Source organism: Apteryx mantelli, chromosome 1 (assembly GCF_036417845.1).
Source record: "Apteryx mantelli isolate bAptMan1 chromosome 1, bAptMan1.hap1, whole genome shotgun sequence".
Taxonomy (NCBI): domain Eukaryota; kingdom Metazoa; phylum Chordata; class Aves; order Apterygiformes; family Apterygidae; genus Apteryx; species Apteryx mantelli.
In genome coordinates this window covers 101899953-101922800 of record NC_089978.1, presented here as the reverse complement: position 1 = coordinate 101922800, position 22848 = coordinate 101899953, and the positions used below count along the sequence as shown (strand labels likewise).

The window sequence follows — 22848 nt, the reverse complement described above, 5'->3', positions numbered from 1 at the left end:
ATTTTCACTCTTGGCCATGAAGTCCTCTAAGAACTGGGCATGGCTGCAATCTCTGGGCAAAAGAAGCTCAGTAGGAATGGCAAGGCACTGTTAAGAAGAGTAGCAAGTATTTTAGCAGAACTGTGTGGAAAAGAAGATAAACAGCACCTGTCTACATTAAACTCATGCTAAGCAGTGCTGTTTGGTCCTACATTTTCATAATTGTCAGATCTCACAAAACACAACAAACTTTAAAACAAAATACTTAACATATTTTAACTTTGTAGGAAGAAGGTCTGATAGGCATGTTAGGTACTAAAAATGCAAATGCAAACTACAGTGTCAATCTGAATTGCCATGCTAGGCCAAGCTTATTTTATTACATACATTCTGCATTCTAAGTACTAATACGTTCATAATGTAAACATTAAGCATACAGAGTTAAAATTCAAGGCCACAATATTTTTGATTGTCCCTTTTTTGTGTCTTTGGTTGGCCGAGATCAACTCGTAGTGTATAAATGCATAAGTTATATAATAATTATATAAAAAGGAAAAAATAACATTGACTTGTATACTTCATTCTGACAAACGCACAGCGTTCGCGACTCAATAAAGAAAAACTGGCGCCCGCCTAACAAAAATACTTAGATGATTTCTGATTTTGGCAGTCAAGGGTTGTGTCTTACCTTAACCAATAGAAAACAAACTCCCTTAATAATGATGAGGTTCTAACTGGTAACTTTTAAATATCAAACACAATTCCAGTTTCACTTTTTTTTTCAAGAGATGCATATTCTGATTTCTGAATTTTTCTGTTTTTCCTTTTTTCCACTTTTTTTTTATTACTATAAAATCAAGTCTGTTCCTCCTGTAATACTGGGAATGGTATGATACTGAGCAAAGTGTTTCACAAGTCCAAACAAGTATTTCTTCATAGTCCCAACACTGCTAAGTTTTCAGTCTCTTCAGTCTCTACTGGTAAAGAAGTTCCTTTTCTCCCATTCTCACCACCTTCATCCTCCTCTTTTTCCTTTCTGCTTCATCTATCAGGTGCAGGCCTTTGATCTACAATCATACACTTGTCCTTCAGCACATTCTCATTTCCAATGTTTGGCTCAGGGTTCTGATAATACTGTCAAGGAATCTTAGAGTTTGGGTTGTCTTCACAGTTTGAGTAGCTGATAACTCTCCAATGAATGGAATGCATTTGATTTTAACCAAAACAATGCCGTTATATTCCAAATCAGCTTCCGTGCTAAACCAGTCTCTTTTGTTGATATGTTTCTATTTTTTAAATACAGGTAGTTCTTTTTTTTTTCCTTTTTTCCCCCTCTTTTGTAATGATTCATATATTGTATGTTAGGTCACTATAGACTTATCCTTATACTGCTGTAGTATAGTCCCAGTTTTGCATTAGCAAGATATCAAACTTTACACATATGCTTATCAACTTTTTAAGACCACTAGCTTTCATAGGTTTTCCTTACCATTTCATGCTTTTACCTACAATAGTCTATTGTTGTTTGGTCCACAGAGTCGACACCCATATACATTACATTTTAGTATCTTTATACTTATGGAATATCTCCTTTAAATCCACACTACAAAGAGTCTTTTGACATCTTTTTTTTAACATGTTTTTTCCCAGCCAAACCTTCACTTGTCTCTTTAGGCACTTTTAAGTCATGTACTCCAATAGAGTTCATTGCAATTCATTGGGGACTGTATCCCACTGAGAAGTGTCTTTGCTTTTTCTGGGATTCCTTTTTTCCCCACTTAGTAGTAAGTGCCAAGATGAGAAGGCATGTGAGCAGCTGGCAGCCTGGTATTGGGGTAGATACCTCCAGTTGGTGAATTCCAGTACGGATTAGGGGCAGCAAAAAAGCTGGACGAGGTTACGGGCAAGGCAGGGGGATGGGGAGCTACAAAGTTCATCTTCTGAGGGTGTGCATGATAGGAGCTCATGTAGGGGAGGTCTGATGGGTATTTGTACATGGATGACTCTGGAGGGTGAGGCTGGAGGGCCTGAGCGATTCCATGGAAGTCAAATTTGTAGGCGTAGCGCTTACCGTGAACTTTAGTCATAATATTTTTATCATAGTAGTAGCGCAGTGCACGGCTGAGTTTGTCATAGTTCATGTTAGGCTTGCTTTTCCGTTCCCCCCAGCGCCGCGCCACTTCGTCGGGGTCGGTCATCTTGAACTCCCCGTTGGTGCCCTCCCAGGTGATGCAGTTGGAGTTGGAGCTGTCCGAGAGGAGCTCGAGCAGGAACTGCCATAGCTGTATCTGCCCGCTCCCTGTGGGGGAAACGAAAGAGAAATGTCAGGACTAGTGACTAACAATGTTAAGACATCAGTTCTTCCAGGCTCTCACATAGGACCCTATTAGGAAATGTTGCAATATTGGTTCCTGCTTCTTACTCTAACTAGTGCCTTTTCTCCTAGCCTCGTCTCATGAAATCCTGAAGAACAAAGATAATGGTAATGTGTCATATATTCCCCAATTTGAGTGGCAGAATGCCATTACATGGAGATTTAATAGTTACCTAATGTCATTCAGTGTAGACAATTGATGGGGAAATAATACAGTGCTCATTTAGGAAACTAATCTCTAAAGTTCAGGACAAACAGCTTTCACTTGCGCAACATTTTGCTTGTTCTCACAGCATTATGTTGCAACTAAATGTTCTCTGCTATGGAATAAACCTACACGAAATGGAGAAGTTTAGAGAAAGCTGGACCTGTGCCAAACCATATCACCCTTTTACAGCATTTGGGGAAATGTAGAACGGAAGCTTATTAGCTTGCTGTTGCACTGCATACAACCATAGGGCAAAACATTCGCAAGAACAGTGAAAAGGTCCATAAAATACATTCTTGTCATTGTTCTGTGTCAAACAAAAGTTTAAATGACTACTGAAGTTAAGAATTAAAATGCGGTTACTGGATTTTTTCTCCCCCCTCCTCCAATTTCATCTTAGAAAGAAAACAATGGGGCTGCCGTCAAATTTGCAGAAGTGTTCTGCCCAGCATTATAAGAATAAAATTTGACCATTTTAGGCAATTGACAGTAGATCCAGAAGGGCCTTGCCACTGATATTCATGAAAAAAGCTTAGCATTTCTTAATAAAGCAGCACTAAAATGATGCAAAATACAGCTGAAGCAGCTTGCAAGGCAATCTGTTTCACAAGCACAATGTCAGCAGAATTTGCCAACCAGCTTGTATGTGCTAACTTCTAAGTACATCTCTGACCTGGAATTGGATTTTTTTTAACAGATATGTGGGTATAATAAACAAGCTTTTCTTTAGAAAGCTTATAAGGGTGAATTATATCAAGCTAGAGTAGCATCTGAAATCCATTAGCAGTTTATACTTCAGTGCAACTGAAACCTCTACTCATTTAAATTGTATTTATTCAAACTGTTCTTAATGAATTTCTTCTGTTCCATTAACATGCATTAAATAAACAAACAAACAAAAGAATCCGTGGTATGAGCAAGACATGCAAGTTTTAATACACAAAACATAACAAGAGGATTAGCCTTTGAAAAATCAATAAACACTTCAGCACCGGGCAAAACACAAATTTTTGAATAAGCAATCCAACATATGTTCTAACATAAACACTTGCCTTCCAAATGTAATATATAGTCCTATGAAAATAAATGGTTGCTGTCAATTTCCTTTTAATGAGAGAGTAATTCCACCAATTTATAAACACACAAAACATGTTAAAGTACAGGAATGATGGCGTGTAGAAATTCCATACCCAAATGTTAAAAACATATCCCAATCCAGATCATTTTAGTGTTTTTGACAGTAATGAAGGTACAGAGCTACCAAATGGACACTTGACAAAACTGTAAAAACCTGGGACTTGTGAACAAATTAAAGTGAGTTAGGCCCCCACTTCCAGTTACCATCAGTGTCACCTGGAAACCACCTCCTTTAGCCGTTCCCACTCTTAATACTTATTTAACCGCTTTGCTATGCAATGCAAAACTGTTTGAAAATTAAGCTAATCTAGGACGGTGCTTGATGTCACTTGGGATGAAGCAAAATGAAATGGAGCAGTATTTTGGCAATTCCATACCTGCAAAGGCCATAAAGTTGTTGTTGTGAAACATTATTAGTGGGGACTGGAGGGACCTATAGTGTGGAACAAGGAACATTGTACCCTTTGGCTGTTAAAGAGAGGAAAACAGGAAGTGGCATATACAATGTCAATCTATTGTGGCAGATTACGATTTTGATTACAGTGGTGTACGGCCACAGTGTGTACTGCGGACTCAGAGCAACACAATGAAATCTGCACAGTTCACAATCACTGTTACTAATTCATCAGAAGATTTCTTGCCTTCAGTTAAAATATGCTACAGGCCACTGTCAAGAATGCGCCCAGCAGAGTAACTGTAATGGGGATGCTAGTTTATCAGCACTTTCTCGTTTCACCTGGAACTTTCACCTTCTTCTTAAAGTGGGAGAACACTTTTGAGGTGTCTAACCCAACTATTTCTTTGCAAATAGATTCTGCTTTCCTGTTTTTCCCTATCTACTTTTGCTGATTTTGGTTATTTATCCAAAAATTATTGCATTTGTCAAGGTCAGTATGGCATTGTATTGTGGGTTAACAGAGTCTGGGACATATGATAGAGGACCAGTAAGAGACCCATGGCCTTCTGTAGGGGTACCTGAAGACCAGATGAGGTGTGTTCTAGCACTTAAGAAAACACCAGATGGCTGTGTCTAGGCAACTGAAGTGAACCCTGTCAATATGGTTACTGGAATCTAATGGGCTATTTGACTGACTGCATGTAACTATCTACTCTAGGATGAGATGTATCGTTCTCTACTGAGAGCTATAACTGCATCTCCAATGACTATCATAGGAGCTAAGACACCCAGCTCATATGTAGACACCTGCATATAGATAACTGAGTTTATGTGTCTTAATCTGTGGGCTCTGTCCCACTCTTGTGTAATTTAGAAACCAAATCCTGCAACACATTGGGTATCATCAGTCCCACTGGCTCATACTGAAGTGTGGTGAGAATGGTCGCATCACCTGCTGAGTCTGGCATTAAACCAGCAGGGATACTGTCAGAGAAGAAAAGTCCACCTAAATCAGCAAAAACCCTTCTCACCTGGATTTGCAAGACGGCTGCTGGTTGGTCCAAGAATCTGATAAGGATCTACAAAATTTTGAAAGAAATCTTTAAAATGAGGTAACAATATCATCAAATATTTTAATATCATCAAATATTTTAAACATATCTAGAAGTATTTGTCATTTTTTAGACTAATATTTTAGCGTTATTTAAGAAAGATACCATGATGCTCCTTGCACAGCTGATGGATGTGCACATGTTGACGCAAGCTGGGTCTGGCTGAGGGCCCTGCGAGCTGTGACATCTGCTCCTTAAGCCCCCTGACTAGCCTAGCCCTTGCAGCAGGCTGAAAGATGAAGACCCAGGTAGGGAGAAGGAAGAGCATCTGGCACAGCACTACTAATCCGACCCAAGGAAAAGGAATGAGTTTGGAAATTCTCTGAAGCTTTTAACAGAAGAAGGGATGCTATACTCTCTTTCTGCCCTTCCTTATCTAATTTTCTGGCAGGTCAGCCCCTCATTTACCAAAGGACTCTTTGAAATAGCAGCAGAGGGTGGGACAGGGGAGGGCTGCTGGACAAACAAATGGCAGGAACTGGAGGAGAGGGGAAACCTTGTAAGGGGCACTGGGGTTGTTTTTTTTCTCCTTTGTAATTGGAGTCCAGTAAGGGATTCCCTGTATTAACCTTGCAACTAGGGTTTTCAAAAGAGCTTGTGTCAGTCACACAAATCCCAGAGCATCTCAATGTTTTCCTCATGGAATTCCCTCTGGAAATGAACAATTTTTTAGTCTGAATTAAAATACAACAGGAAAAAGGAAAGATTGTGACATAAGTACGAAAGCCAAAGCAATGGAACACAAGTACAGCCCAGAGCCCCTCACTGAACAACCCTGTCGCTGGGCTGCCTCCTCTCCAGCTGCTCTCAAACGGCTGCCAGTTTTACAGCCAAGGAGATAATCAGGTTACATTCCTTATACATTTAAATAATCTGTGCAGCTCACACACAGCTACTAAATGATCCTAAGGACATACATAAATCATCAATATATTTTTCGAAAGCCTCTCATGGTTGGGAGGCCACGTTAGATAAAATGCAGAAATGCTATTTGGGCAAACAGCAGTAAAATACTTCCCAAACAGTGCACATATAAGTCGTTCAAGTTAATGAGATGTACTCATGAGCACTGTCTTATTTAGCTATAACAAAAACCAAAATAATGATTTGAAATCCATGTGAGAAAAACAGGCTCAGAATCTTCTGAGCTGAAAATATCCTCCAAATCTCCTTCCTTTCCTACATCTACCTTTATTGCTGTTAGCATCACTGTCTCAGAATCTCTGGAGTGCTTTCTAGCTACTTTTCCAAGACACAAGATAATTTCCTAATAAGGGGTTAGGTCCTACCCCATGGATTAACTGCTGTGAAACCAGAAAATGTACCCATCTTTCAAAAACACTAGCCTTTAATCCTGCAAACCTCTACTTTCTCCTCACAGTTTCCCAACACTGGGAATCCTTCTAATTTTCCTCTTATATTTCAGGAGTACAAGATATAAAATTCAAACAGGTGGGATGTAATCCATTGTCATCTCTTGGCTCATGCAAATGTTTCAGCTACTAGTATTTCAGCTACTGTGGAGTATATGATCCTTTGACATACTTATCTTCCACCTTTGCAAACCTAAACTGTACATAGATACCTTGTTTAATAGCATTTTCACTCTGTGAGGTTGTTATTGCCATTAAACACCACTAAAAGTAAATTTCAATAGCCACAGGAGCCTCCATCTGGGATCCAGCTATATAGTCAACTTATACACAGCTGGGGATTTCCTGGTCCCCAGCTAGAGTTTTCACACATGGTCAGATCTTGCAATTGGCTTGCAGCTGGTAGATGAGAGTTGTCCTTCTGATCATGTTCAACAAAGGCATAACTTAAAAAAAAAAGACACCCACCTAACTGAGGACGCTGGTCTTCTGTTTTGGGCACTGTTGAGGAGGATGGCTGAGTAGCTGAAAATGGAAAAATCCATGCAGTTATTTTTCCAGTTTGGAAGTTGGTTACCAAAGCTGTTATAGACTACAGGCCTGGCACTCCTGGTGCTCATCACCCAAAGATGGTCACAATAGGACTTAGCTTTATAAGACTATATAGTCATAGATGTGATGAAGTTGTCTCTGATGAGAATGGGTCTGAGTTCATCCAGAAGGATGTGGCTGTCCCCTAGCAACTCCACCCAGCCTTGCATATACACAGCTAACAGGCTTTCCAGGCACAGGTAAAAATCCTCCAAAACTGAGTGTCGAAGTAACTGCTCTCAATTCAGTTCAGTCCACCTGGGTTGCACTGGATATGCACTGGGCCCACAGGCTAGATCTAAGCAGACTCTTTACCTTTTGATTGAGGAGTGGGGTGGCTGTGACTTGTCCATGCTGTTCTCCTGGCTTGCTCATAAGGCAAATCTGTGAAGAAAAAATACATTGCTTCATGCATATATGGCATAAAGTGTCACTGAAATTGGAAAGATACCCCTTGTCAAACCTGCTATCACAGTCTCTAAAAATAATAGTGCCATATTGCCCTTACTGACCTATTCCCCTCCAGCTTACTCTGTATATCCTCTCCTGCTCTCTCGACCAGGTCCTCAGGTGTCATTTACTGTCACCTCACTTTTAAACTAAAGAGATGACCCTATCTAAACCTGTACACCTCATTTAGGTGTCCTGCCTTGCTCTTTGGAGATGCCTACTCTTGTTGGATGTCTAAAGTAGACTGAAGTAGCTGGCAAAAATACTCCAGAGTTGTCCGTCATTTCCAAATGCTAAGTCTTCCCTTTGGCTCCCTTCCTCAGCCAAGGATGCCAAGGAACAAGACCCACTGCACATTGTGGACAATTCATGCTACTGCTTTGCAGGGAAAGTCTCCCTAGAGGTAAGAGCACGGATTAAACATAAACCATATAACATTTCCTCCCAATCTCAGTATGTAATAATATTTTAAGAAGATAGGCTTTAGTTCATTTATTATGCCATTCTTTCCCAGTTTGTTGGTGCATCCCTTGACATTAATCAAAGCATATAGGTTGTGTTTAAGAGTTCACTTTTCTGCCACTGACTCATAGGCAGAGATATGTGAGACAACACAGTCTTTTGTCTGTTGGATGTTTCACTAAACCAGTATTGTAAATTATTTGTGCTCACACCAGCTCTCACTGCCTGCATATACTTTTGTTATAGTCTCCCTTTGACATTATTCTTCATACCTGCACACGCTGTCTTCCTCAGATGTACCCTCTGGTCTAATTTTCATCCTTCAGAATCCAATTTTTTTCAGATAATTGGTTGCTGCACTTGACCATTCCCACTTGTTTCTCTTCTACTAGTCATTTCAAATTGTTAATAATTCTTTTTCCTTCACCTTCCTCCCCCACCAGAGTATCCTTACAGATCTCTAGAAACATAACACACCACAACCGTGAACATGCTTCAGTGTTCAACTATGGTAAGATATCTATGTATTCTCTAAGCTTGCTTTTCCCCTAGACTTTTTCATGCCTATCTTCTCATCTTTCTCCCCAAAAGTGGGTAGTTTTTTCCTCTTCCATCTATTTAAATGTGCCTTTTTGCTTCTTGGGACAAGTTCCTTAATTTTATGTATCTAAAATTTCATTTGCCTTTGTTTTTCATTTACTCATTACCTCTATTTCAGTTAAATGTTTTAGCATATAAAAATGTAGAAAATAAAGCATAAAGATTTCTTCATAAAGATTATGAAGAAAATTCAAAAGTTTGTTTTACCTTTTGAAATCTTTTGCAGTTGCTTGTACTTTTCTGTGACTGGTTTTAACATATTAGCTACTATTGCTGCCAAGATGATAGACTTATCAAGCCTGCCCTGAGATCTCAGGAAGGTAGCGGAACACACCTAGTAGAATTAAATCAGTGCAGGCGCAAGTCAATGACACTTTCTTGACAGTGCTTGTGCTTTACTTTAGAAATGGTGTTTGGAAATTAAACAAGGTAGGAAGTACAGACCCAGTCACAGACTGGCTCTGTGCATGACATGTATCTCTGCCCATTTTCAGACATTATGAGTAGGAGTATGGAATGGAAACAAATTGTAATGTGAAATTCACAACCAAATTGACTTTAATTTATTTAGTCTGTTTGGCTTGAAGAGCAGGCTGGCACTACCACCACTGTCGTCTGCTGGAATTTTACACTTCAAAAAAACTTTGCTTTTGCTGAGATATGCATTTTATCTTAGTATCGCATTTAAATAACTGGTGTCCTTTTTATCCCTGATATTTTTCCAGAGCCTTCTCTTTCAGAAACTTGGAGAAAATAACATGAACTGCACAAATGCTCATTTCTGAGCCGGACATTTGCATGCAGTGATTTACTGGGTGAATCGTTGTAACATGCAGATGTCCTGACCAGGCTGAGATCAACACATGCTATTAATTCATGTAGTTAGAGATTCACTGGCCCTGGCCTGAAGGCTTTGTCATCTAGAAAGAAAATTCAGAAGGACTTTGGACACATTTCCAGAGGTGTCCAAGTTCTGTCTGTATGGGGGGGGCGGAGTTCAGTCATGGGGTGGATTGCAGGACAGTGATCTTCTCTCAGCCCTGAGTTTCAAACAGCCTTGTGCCTTCTAAACTGGCCTAGGCGCTGCGGTCCCCTGAAGCTTTCTGGAAGGCCAGCACACATCCTGTCCATCCCTGCCTTGCCTGGCCAGATCTCTGCCCTCATGGTGGGTGAGGCAAATGGGAGGCATTGGTGATATTAGGAATATATTTTCTTGTTTCCAGTCCTTCATTTTCTGCCCAGAAAGGCTACAAAGAGGGACAAATAGGGGAAAAGAATCACTTAGCAGATATGTGCTTAGCAGATATTATCCTATGCAACTTTTGTCTTCTCTCTTCTTCTCTCCTTGTGGATCTGTAAATTACTACAGATCTGCACACCGAGAGGGCTGCATGGTGCTGTAGGCTTGTACTTGGTGGCACTTGCAGCCCCCAAAATCCATTTGGTACAAATTTAGTACCGGGAGAAAACTATTCTGCCTTTTAACTCAACATATCATAAGATGTGTTCTGACTACACCCTCTCCATTAAAAGAAATATCCAGTTATCAGCCTTGCTTGAAATAGCACAAAATTCCAACTTCATTCTTAGTTCAGGATTGCATCTAGATAAACATGCTGCTCTCCTAGATAAGCAGATCTGTTCTTATTCATGAGATGTTAGTACAACATGTCCTTATCTTGGACAGATCTTTGATGGGAATGGTCCTGTTTTATGAGACATGTAGACAAACCCATATTAGGTCTTCCTGAGCTCCTGATTACTTCATTGTATTACTTTCAGCTTGCAAAAACCTCGTGTTCTGTTGTAAAGGTGACTGAAGAAATACGCCTTTGTCATTCCAATTTTTTAGGAGCCTCACTCATTTCCTGTTTTCTATTGTAGTGCCTTAACAATGGCAATACTTAATTACTTTCTCTGAAATTGCATCCCAGGATTTGGCTGATAGCCCTTTAACATTACTTATCCCCCTACACACATTTTTGACCTTTTTCATGTCATCAACTGATTGTCTCCAGGGTCTGCTATTGCTCTTAGATGAATGGAGCTTTGTTATGGAAAAGTTTCTTTGCAGTCTAGTTGAAATTTGACGTTTGACTGAAAGGAAGGCCAAGGAATAATCCAGTGAAATAGTTTATTGACAAAAAACCTTAATTTTTGCAAAAATCTTTTCTTTTCTTAATGAAAATGCTGACCTTACAGATGTTTGACAACTTTCTATTGTAAAAGATAAAAAAAAATAATGCGTTGGAAGTCAGATGATGGTTTATTATAGAAAATGTTTAATTAGGAAAATTAGGATACACCAACCTACACAGAAGAATAAGGACACCCTATATCCAAACTACAACTCCCATAAATTATTGTGGCAATATAGGAAGATGCTTTTAATGTTGACATGAAGAATTTTGTTTTGTAAATGTTGAGATTTTTGATTTTGGTAAGAAATGCTGAAATGAAACATGTCTGAAATGACCATGTCTGATATGGGATTTTTAGAACCCTTTACTTCAGAGAAAACCAATATTTTATTTTTCCATCACAAGTCAAGATGACATAAACACTGAGATCATGGAATTTCTCGTGGGATAAAAAATCCAATTTTTGTTCAACTCTACTGGAAACGTACCCCTGAAATAGTATTCTTTTACAACAACTCATCCTAGCTTTTGCCTGAAATACTCTCAGCTGAGATGATTATCTCCTATAGGAGATTCAGATCCTCTGGTCTTATGTTACATGTTTATTTTAGTTAGAAAATAGTGAAAGCTTTGGGCATCCAGTTTTATGTTGCATAGCTGGTAGTTATTATTATAACTGTGCTTAGTCTTCTTATCCATATTCCTGACCAGATTTCTTTGAATCATTCAAAGCTCCTGGGTTTCACTAACCTGTGACCATGAATGCCAGACTCCTTATATGTTTCATGAAAATGTCTTTTAAGTTTTTTTGAGTATCTGTTTGTCTAATACTGAGAAACAGACCAAACAAGTACTCTGTGCCACTCTTTATTTTGATAATTGTGTCATGTTTCTTCATCCCCAGACCCCCTCTGAGATGAACAATTTCAAACTTTTGTATCTCTCAACGTGCTTGAAAGATTTTTCATATTCCTACAACTGGCTCCAAGCTCCTTCTAATTCTGTGCACAGCCTTTCTGAAAAGGGATGATTCACACAGCTTTCCACACAAGGCTGCACTGCTATTTATTTAGTGTCAAAATCAGATTTCCAATATCACCCGCCGCCCTGTTCCTCACATATCTTAATTTGTTTACTTTTTTCACTTCAGACAGCTATTGGGCAGCAGCTTTCATTGTGCCATAAATAAAGATGCCTACGTTTAGTTCGTTTTTTCATGAATTAAGAGGGTTAATTTGAGATCAGTAAGATATGCAAACAACTTGTGCCTTATTTTGCATTTATCAACTTGTATTTTCAGCTGTTAACATATTGCCTATTCATTTATCTCAGATAAGCTCTCTGGACTCCTTTACAGGAATCCTTGGTTTTGAGTAGTGTCAAAATCTTATCTCAGAGTTTTATACCAAATTTCACTGTGCCCTTTTTCGCAGTCATTCATAATTATGGATCACGGTACAGAATGCGAAAGCACCCATGACTAAAGCTATTCGGTTTTTAGTCTTGGTATCAGGTCAGTTAGCCAGTTCTTGATCTGTTAAAATATTTTGTTTCCTACAACATGCTAATTTAACTTCTATTGTAAATTGTTGTGGAACACCTTAGCAAATGCCTTGTGAAAACTAAATGTATAAATTGGATCAATTGTTTCCTGTTTAATCATTACTGCATTGTTATAGACAAATGATCCTAGTAGAAGAGCAAATGTTATAATTATTTTCCTAGAAACTAAACAGGATAGGTTTGATCATGTCATGATCTGGTGAGTGTTTCTCTAACTATCTTTTTAATTATCTATTAACAAATATACAGATGTATGTGCGTATATATATATATATAATATATATACATGCATATATACATAAAATAGTTACTTGTATCTACTCTCCTGAATTATACCCTAGAGCATTGATAAAACACAGATAAATATTTGTTATCCCATAAAGCTCTTTTTTTTAGTGAGAGAAAGGATCTTTTCACAAGAGCTCAGTCAATTCAAATGTATGTCCCTTCAGGACACATGGATGTGTGCCTCTTCGCCTCAGTAATGGATTCCCTTTAAATTTAGTAGTTTGCTCCAACGTCTTTTGATGTCTCACAGTACCTTGTGCTTATTTCTGGAAAAGCAAATGTCCAAATTAGGCATTTTTCCAACATCCTCATTGGTAAAGGGTGATGTAAAGAAAATTTTTAGCTTTGTAGCACTGTCCTCATCTTCCTTTAGTCTTTCACAAACCAGCGCACCAATACTTTCATGGGCTTCATGCTTTTGAGCAATAAGAATTTTCTTATGGCTTGTTTTTACCTATTTAGTCTCCTGTCTTTCATGATTAGATGTTGTGAGTTTTGTTTGCCTCAGATAAAAAGTAAATAGCAGGAGAAATAAGTATCCTGATTTTGTAGAGCATTTTTTCTCAATAGACTTCAAATAGCATTATAAAGGTGGGCTGTATTCTGGCCTCATTTTACAGATGGGGAACTGAAGCACCTTGAAAACTGACTGCATTGGGATTATGCAGCAGACCAGTGAATAGAGCTCAGGTCTTCTGATTCTCTGTCTGGTGCTTTTAACACTGGATAGCATTGCTTCAAAGACAGAGATATGCAGAACAAACATAGACTTATTAAACTGTTCTATTTCATCATCTCACTCTACACAATTATGTGTATTATATATATATATAAAATGTGTGTGTATTCAAAATGCATATAGCCTACTGTTTATACAGAGACAGCTGAAAGAGAAAAAGAAAGAGATGCTTCAAGAGATGGAATGAGTAAGATCACAGCATGGTCATCATTCATACCTGGCCTGGTTGTAATTCTTTGTGTTGCTTCTGGATAAACCGACGTATTTGGAAAAATAAAAGTGGCGCCTCCTGCAGAGAAAGAAGGAGACATAATACCTAAAGATTCATTTTCACAGTCCCTAAGTCCACTGATGACTATATTTTCCCTCTTGTAGTGTATCTGAATGAAGCTTATGAATAAATATTTTGTATCTTAGAAATGTTATATATATATATAAAAATGAATTCCAATAGCCCTTGCACCTGTGTAAATCCATTAAAACTACTGCATAAATGTCTGCAAAATCAGGGTTAAGGGAGGAGAGAAACAAGTTCAGGTTTTCAAGGTTAGGAAACCCGTTCCACCCTCCACCCACACACACTGCCTCCACCTGGGCACGTGGTTTCATGTCTTCTGAAATAAAACTTCTTTGCCTTCTCTTCATTAGCTTATGTACTTCCCAAACAGGTGGTATTTTTAACAGAGACTGTTGGGCCTTTGCCAAAGCCTATTGGTGTCTGTGGGAATCTTCTCACAGCATTTGGCTTTGAATCAGACTCCTCTGAAATCTCACTCTCTTGACAGTGTGAAAAACTTTAAAATATTGAGCTTGATATAGAAAATGGTATCTCATTATCTCAGGAATTGAAAGCACTCTAACTACATTAACAGACTTTTAATGACCATCTCTAGGAATATGAAAAGGGTCATAAGGAATTACCTGTGCAATTACTTCTGACTTCAAAAGGAGCTCATTCCTAATCCTTTGGGGGCTCTTTGAAAACCCCACTCCAAAGTTTTTATGACAACAGAACAATTAATGTTTCTTATGCTGAAAATCAGTATGATATTATCCACACTCTCAATAACAGAAATGCAGATGATCTCATTTCAGTGAAATAAATTTCAAAATATCATTGTCAGTGCACACATATAGAAAAAGATAACACATGGAACTGCTGAACAACTCTTGGATAACTGTGCATGGAAACTCTTTGGCAAATTAGGATCTGGAAAGCCAAAGATGGAAAAGACCACTGAGTCCATCTATTTTTAAAAAAGGCTTAAGGCTTATTCCAAAACCCATCAAAGTAAATGGAAAAGTTTCTGTTGCTTTTGGTGGGGTTTGCAGCAGGCCTACAGCCCAAAGTAGAACTTTACGTCAAATAGTAAACATCTAATCTTTGGAAGTTCACTGTTATTTCTCAGTGAAAAACTACATGAAATATGAAAAAGAGAAACTAGGTACCCTGATCTACTTTGGGGTTTTCTTTTGTTTTTTTTTCCCTTTTGCATTATCCTTTGTATTATCTTTTTCATTTCTCATAAATAATTGTTATTTCTGGTCACTGTAGGTAACTAATACCCTCAGGCATGATAATGCAATATTCCAAATATATTTAATCAATATGTATATTGTATTATATGTATAATTCCATGCCATCCTCTGTTGCCTAACTGCTAGAACAAGACAAAATTTACTTTGATTTATTTTCATAAATATTTTAAGTTACATCTTGAAAGACAGATGCTTTTAAGGCACGTATTATATTGTTCTCCTACCTACACTCCATAATTGTCTGAGCCAACTTAACAGAAGGGTGAGTATTAACAAAAGCTGTTCTACATTCAGATCAGATTTAATGGAGACTACAGCATAAGCCCCATATCATAGCTGATAAATGACATGGGCTATCTGCCTTAATAACAACAATTTTGTTGAAGTATATGATATAATATACTGCATGGGAGGGGATACAGCCCCCATTCGGCTCAGCCCACAGCACATAGGCAAGCACTGAAGCATTCCTGAGCTCCACTGACTTTTTTGGGATCCGTCATGTAGATCTGACTATAGAATTGAACAGAACGAGACAAAAGCCCTCAGAGACAAAGGTCTTGAGCCTGCACATTATTGTTTGTCAGGGACCCCCTTCGCTTGTAGGACAAAAGAATTTGTCAGTGGAGAAAGAATTTTGCAGCACCTGGCCCTAGTGATCTCACCTTTTTTCTGCGTGTCTGTGAATAAAATCACACACACAGCAAGGAGAGGATATGCTTGTCTCCCTCCTGATTTACCATTTCCATTTTTAGCAAGCAACTCATAAACAGGAATCCTGTGCTTTTAGAAGATGACCTATAGCAATGGGAGCAGTGCCAGCATTACCTGTATTTCTAGCATGCATTAACCGTGGAGAGTTTTGTAAGGCCTTATCAACATCATCTGAAGTCAAATGTGGAAGAGGAGCTACAAAACAAAACAAAAAGCAACACCAAAATGAAAAAAAAATGAGAATTATCTTTTAAAACCATATTTTCCCCTGAGAGGATTGTTTGAATGTGAGTCTACCAACAGTCAGTTTCAGTCTGCAGTCTGCAGGGCGGTGTGTGTGCTAGAGCTTGAACTAGGGCATTCGTTTATTCGACATTACAAATGTATAATATTTCTGACTGATTATTGACAGTGTGCGTGTGGAGAAGACTGCACCGCACTGGTGTTGCAATGCTTGTTGCTTTCTTTTTTTTTAAATCATGTTCATTTTAACTTCTTTAAACTAAGGCAAACCTGCAAAATTTCCTCAAGTTTAGATGAAAGCCCTCAAGTCATGAGTTCACTAACCCCCTCTTTCCCTTTGAAATGCTAGCCATGCACTACAGTATTTTGGATTTAGACTTCAGGGGCTGTTCTTCTTTTCCATGAATGTACAGAACTTTTATTCAATTCAGTGAAATCTTCCTAACCTTATTCAGAGTAGAGCAAACTGCTGTGAGTCCTTAGAATCATGCCTGGAATTCACTTTATAAATCAATGTTTGCACTCTTGTTTAGCATTCTCATCTTTAAAACAGAAAGAAATGAGTATGTGACCAGAAAAAACAGTAGCACTGAATCCCATTTGATTTTCTTCCTACAGTATGCTGTTTGAATATGCTAGGGTTCAAATGGATTTTTGTCTGAGATGGACATGTAGAAATATTCCCTAACTCATCTCTTCAATAAACCTGAGTGAAAGCCAAGTGAAATTAATGGGAATCTTTCCATCAAACTCAAGAGGCTTTGGATCAGGTGCTCTAAAATGTTCTTAGGAGCAATAATATTTGCGACAGAGACATTTGAAAACCCAGGGGGTGTATCCATGCCTTTAAATCTAAGACTGATATCAACCGCAGATTGATTCTAGCCACTACCATAATTACAGAAAATTGTCTTACTTTCTCTGAGGTAGTGTAGGTGTGACAGGAGGATATCTGCGTTATAGCTCGGAGTGAGTCTCTGGAAGTCATCTTTGGTCATTTTACACAGCTCCTTCCCATCGATGTTCTGGAACAACAAGATGTCCACGTCTGGGAGACCATACTCCTTCACTGCCCACTCCAGCCACTGGCGTACGTGGTCTGTGCTCCATAACGTAGGATCTGGTGGTTTCGCAAAGCATAAAATTAGCTGGGGAGGGGAGAATGCTGATGCTCTTGACCCAGTACAAAATAAGTATAGACTGCATTCAAACTGGAGAGACCTTAATCATGTGTTTACTGACTTTTATAGAGATACGTGAGGAATTAATTTGGCCAACTGAGAGCAAAGAATAATTTCTGTGAAGAAATTATAGTGAAGAGCTGTGAGCACTGATTGTCCACAACATAAACCCACTGCTTCTGGGCTTTTTCTCCCCTTCCTTTTTTTTGTCTTTCTTTTTTTCTGCATTACTATCCACAGATTAACACAGGCTCCTGTCCTCGTGCAGAGTAATTTTCAGAAAAACATGTAAGAGAGCGTATTAACAACACTGCAACCTGTATCTGAGCAATTATCAATACACTCTGTTGAATTCCTATCTTTATGAAGGTGAAATTCATACTAAAGTCAAAGGTAGATTTTCTTGGGCATAAACTAAGTAAGCACTTGCAGATTTGGCTTTTTATTTCATAAGCTAGAGTGGGTCATATTAAAATATTTGCACTTCCTTTCCTAGACTGCTGTGTTGTACTGCTGTATGCAGCTACACCCACATGGGTTTCTATTTACGACTTCGAGTTTTGGCAAAACCATTTGGGGGGAAAAAAACAGAACCGGTCCATATTTTCAGCGAAAAAGTAAGTCCAAATACCTTGTATTTTTGAGGGTCATGTATGAATCCTTGATTTTAACTTAAACTTCTTTTTTGGCTCTAAACTCCTCCTTCTTGATTTCTCTTCCATTCTACTTCTTCCTATTCCTATGAGTTACAGGAAGCCCCCAACAACGTGAAGGTCCCCTATGGACCAGCAGTGAGCATTCACATAATGTAAGAAAGTTCCTACCATGAAGAGCTTATACTTTTTGCAGGCAAAAAAATAAAGGCAAGGAGAGACAAACTATATCTTGAAGACTGAGAACAGAGCACACAGAGGTCAAATGGCTATAGTCCATCACACAGAAGTTTGTGGAAGGACTGGGATTTGAATGATGGTCTAAATAACTTTTCTGTGGCTGAATGCCATGCCTTCTCTTTGAATGTTGTTCAGGCTGGTCTCAAAGAGGTAGGGACCTCTTTCCATGGGCCTGGACGCTACTCAGAGTCCACCGGAGTGTGTCACGCTGCTGCTAACTCTCAATTCTACAGCCATTATTGCCTTCCCTTTTCTGATGCTTCTCTTGGCATTTTGAGCCCTCAAAAGTCAGAGTAGTTAATCCTCTAGAGCTTCAGAGGGTTTCTCTGCTCTCCAGAGCGCATCAGAAATCACTTAAAAGAACCCTTCCATCTGGTATGAAATGTGCAGCAAACTGAGGGATGCAAATTTGGTTGATAACCTTGGGGTCTGGATGAGATTGCCCACTCCTACCGCAGATAACTCCAACAATTATGTTCAATTTGGGTTGAAGTAAACAACCAAACACCAGGAAGTTTACCAAAACATTTTGGTTATGCCTACAATTTTTAAACGCTTCTTACTTATGAGAAAAAGTTACCATAGCTGAAAATCGTGAATTTTGCTTTTTATATTCTTAAACTTTGCCACATCAGCTGCACACTGCCTGTGTAGTAGCAAAGCAAAAACAACTGGTTTTTACCCATATATTTCTTCTAAGGATCTCAAAATAGTAAGGCTGTTAGCATGATCGTCTTGCTCCTTGAATGTCACTCAACTTCATCTCAAAATACGCCTACCAGAAACATGATGAGAAAAAAGCTTGCTGAGCTAACCACACTGTGTGTTACTAAAAGACTGAAAAAAGCGCCAACCAGAAAGAATAGAAATGTTTGCCTTAGAAAAACACTCAAATGCTGTCAAGTTCAGTGTAATCTGCTTCCAGTTAGGCAGAACACTTCATTATTTGGTGCATCACTTTGCTGTGCTTCAGAAAACGCTGCCAATACCATTGCAGAGGATACTGCAATATATTTGTCTGCATGTATCTTGGCAAATAACTGAAATAATCACGGCTTGCAAAATTAGCCACAGTTAGTACTCTTGCATATCTTAGCAACTGAAAAACTGTAAGAACATTAAGCAACATAGTAATAGCAGAAATTTTTCTGATAGACACATCTCTGCTGAAGAGGAACTAGTAGCAAAACATTCCCTTCTGGTTTTCAGGTTGCAGGTGTTGTGTATATATTGTGTATACCCACTTGTTTATGAACACATATATATGTCATGATGGTCTAATGCTTTGACTTTGGAAATAGGCATGCTAATTATTTTGCAAACCCAGGCAACAAATCTTGCAGCAGAGGTTTGTGAGGAAGACAAGACACACAGGAGTGAATGCCTTCTTATTCAATTAACTGCTGAATCCTACAAACAAGCTTGCCACCAGAAACAGTGTTTCTCAACTGTGCTCTTACATGAATTGTCAGTTTGCTTATTGAAATGTATTATCCAAACTCAGGAGATAACCTAAACAAATAAAGTTTCATGCACTGCTTGATTTCACAGAAGCTATCCTCTTTTTAGCATGCCAAGGGCCAGACTGCACTTGGTGTTTGCATGGTGTGGTACACTGATCCTTTCTCCCTCCCATACACTGCACCCAGCCAGTTCATGGGATTAGGAGATAAAAGTGGATCTTCATTTTGCTCATTTTAGGTGGAGGTGAAATACTCCCAAAAGAGCTGAAGAAGTCAGGGAGGATCTGACTCCCTGCAGCCAGCCAGTTCTGCCTCTGAAATGGGAAGAACAGGTTGAGGAGGTGGCTTCACTATGACATTTCTCAGCATATTTTCATAATAACCATAGGAAATTACTGCTTTTTTTCTTCCTGATCACCTGTACCACACTGCCACTCTTCTCCAAATCTATTAAAATGAAATTAGTAGGCTTCCCGGAGGAAACACTTTTTTCTGCTTGAAATTTTTGTGTAGAGGGTCGGTCTAACCTGCTGGCACAATAACTCTTCGTTCATTGGTAGTCATATTTGGGGGTGGAACGTGCTTCTCTTCCATGTAGCTTCCATAGTTCATTCCAACATTGTCTGAGCTGCTAACCATTTTCCCTCCTTTTGCCACGCTGCAGTCATCAGGAGAATTCCTAGATAAAGAAGAGAGGTGTGCTTCAGTTATTATTCCAGTTGCCACTTATATTCTCAGCAAAAAATCAACCTGAATGAGATGGAAAAAAAGAGACTGGACTGTCAGGGTTGGGCCATCATTGGAAAACCTACCACCCAGTGACCCTGCTGTTTATTCCTTCAGTTGCCTTAGAAAAATGACCAGCCGCAAAGGACAATATACTTGTTTTTATTTTCTGAGGATCAGACTCTTTATTTCCAAACATATAAATGCCAGAGATTTATTTCCAGAGGCCAGGCTAGGAATGGAGGCTTGTTAATGAGCACACTGAGCCTGATGGCTGTAAGTAGCTGGTCTCTCTCCAAACATCTCACAGACATCTCAGCAAAACATACAAAGGCCCTTAATGCAAATTTTCTGAGGGAAAACTATTATTAGTTCGTATTAGCCATGGAGAGCTTTCCACCTCCACTGCTGTCACTGTTTCATTAGGGTCACGCTCAGTTGCACTTTACGTCGTGCAATGTAGACATACTTCTATGTATGGCCTACAGAAAAGGAACATTTGCCAAAGCCATGATTCAAAATACCACACGCATGACTGGAAAAACCTTTCAGCTCCTGACTAGTGCAGTCTCCATGGTACTATAGTCAAGAAATGGAAATCTGCAGAGGATCTGCAACCAGACACCTCTTTAATTTTGGCTTTGCTTTCTGAATAGAGTCTTTAGGTTTAACATCCCACAGGGGGTTCCTTAATGGCATTTTAATTGCATCACAGTTTTCTTTCTGGCAGACACAGACATATTTGTCCCTTAATTTAATGTCTACAACGTGTTTCATCAGAGAGAGAAAAATTGCTACAAAAATCAAAAGAAAGAACAGAGCCATGGGGAACACCTTTAAATGTAAAGAGGGTGTTTGGTAAGGGAGGGAGGGTGTTGATTTGGTTTTGTTTTTTTAGAGATACTACATTACTAGCCAGCTTTCTTCCAGTTCTGCCATTTAGCTCTGGATACTGTACTTTGGTCTTAGTGAACAAGCGCAAGTCAGGTTGGACTAGAGAGACAATCTGCCTCAAGGATACCACTCCGTAAAGAGACTTTTCTTTCTTTAAAGTTTAAACATTTAATCCTTCCAAAACATTGTCATGCTTCATTTTGGTTTCTTGAAAACTAACTAATTCGCAGTCCAGAGAACCAACAGAACCCTCCAAGGATCCATACTCCTCAAAGCGTTTCAGGACCTGGCCCCCAGCTAATGTGTTTCACCACGATCCTCTTGCCCTCCCCAGCTCAGACATCCCAGCTCTTGCTCCAAGCCTTGGGCAGCAATGTTCCCTGAAGCCCACCCACGGTCCAGAATACAGGAACTTTCCCAGAAGCATTTTGTTACTGTTTGAGGACAGAATAAGAAAAAATCATGTACAGTTTGGCCCACTGTCTGTTCAACCTACACCAAAAGGAAGAGGATAGTTGACAGCTACTAACACCTACTTTCTGTTGTTCAGCTTACTCTGTGTTGGTAGATTGTCCGGTTCTCCTCTGCCCAAAAAAGATTAATAAATAACCCATAATACATTTCCTGATCAAATATTAAGTAAACACCAAAATTCAACAAACATTTTTGAGAGAGGGCATTAATTCTTCTGTCATCTTTTGTGCCCACCAATTTGGAGCCTGTTTAGGATAAGCCCTGACAAGAAATAAGGCAAGAAAAAGGTTGAGTAGGCATTTGGCAAATGGCTGGGGAAGTCAATGTGGCAGATATTTTATCCAACATCCAAACCACTCAGTTGTGTTTACTGCTCAACACTACCATGGGTCAACAACTAATTCACAACACATTTCACATGTGTGTTTTAACAAATGTATAGCATTTTAAAAGCTGAAAAATTTTAGTAAGCCTGTTAAGTGGTCTTAAATACTGCAAGTACACTTTAAACATATCATTTTTTTCCTAGACAGTCTTGTTGTATTAATTTTCCCATGTTGTGATAATTTATAAGAAAATATTAACGGCCTATGGTGTTCAGTTTAAATACAAAATATATCACAGAAACCATTCCAGAGGTACTGTCATCTCCTTTAGGAGATGGAACGGGGCCCTGAATGTTGCCTGGGAAATGTTGGCTTCACATCCTTTTTTCAGGTATAAAATATGTTGGGTGCTGCATAACATATTACATACGATATCTGCCTGTGTAAAGGTCCCATAACTACTTTGTTAGCCACAGGACTGAATAACAACCACAAGGGAAGATGTAGTCAGCTCATACTCTTGCCTTTCATTGAGTGTGGTGAATTGAGCGTTTCCCCACAGGATCAGAATACTTGGGCATTATTCTCTCAAGTTTAATTTTTCTCACCCACTACATACCTCTAAATATAATTCTGGGATGCAACTTATTTCTGTCAAAACAGCAGTAAGCAGAACAAAATAACTAACTTTCAGACATAAACATGTTGCAAGTGAGCTTTTGAGATGATTCCTTGTGACTAAAATGTTGACTTTTTCTGTTTACTTTAAAGAAATAGAAATGGCATTTATGTATCAGTGAGTTTGCATACTGAAGTCATGGAAAGTTATTTGGAAACACCATCCAACTCCTGCCTTCGTTTATACCTGTACAGATCCCCACCCTGACTCCCAAGGTCAGCTAGATTACAAAGACAGAAGAAAGAACAATTTGGCCCATTCACTGAGTTTTTTGTATGTTTTGGGGAAACAGAGAGCTAGCA

The 22848-nt window shown here is 38.9% G+C and overlaps 1 protein-coding gene across 7 annotated transcripts in view; it reads right to left on the bottom strand.

Moving 5' to 3' along the window:
- Positions 1-321: 321 nt before the first annotated feature.
- Positions 322-22848, bottom strand: part of ERG (ETS transcription factor ERG) — a 192548-nt gene continuing 170021 nt past the window's right edge. For 5 of the 7 annotated variants that reach the window (XM_067298608.1, XM_067298613.1, XM_067298605.1 and 2 more), the window contains 8 exons: positions 19975-20126; positions 16827-17030; positions 15782-15862; positions 13632-13703; positions 7487-7555; positions 7049-7105; positions 5127-5174; positions 322-2278 (listed from right to left, as the gene is read on the bottom strand). In XM_067298608.1, the coding sequence (XP_067154709.1) occupies positions 1758-2278; positions 5127-5174; positions 7049-7105; positions 7487-7555; positions 13632-13703; positions 15782-15862; positions 16827-17030; positions 19975-20126 (1204 nt within the window). In that variant the 3' untranslated portion in view covers positions 322-1757. The remainder of the gene's footprint in view (positions 2279-5126; positions 5175-7048; positions 7106-7486; positions 7556-13631; positions 13704-15781; positions 15863-16826; positions 17031-19974; positions 20127-22848) is intronic. The other 2 variants (XM_067298623.1, XM_067298631.1) reach the window with 2 other exon arrangements.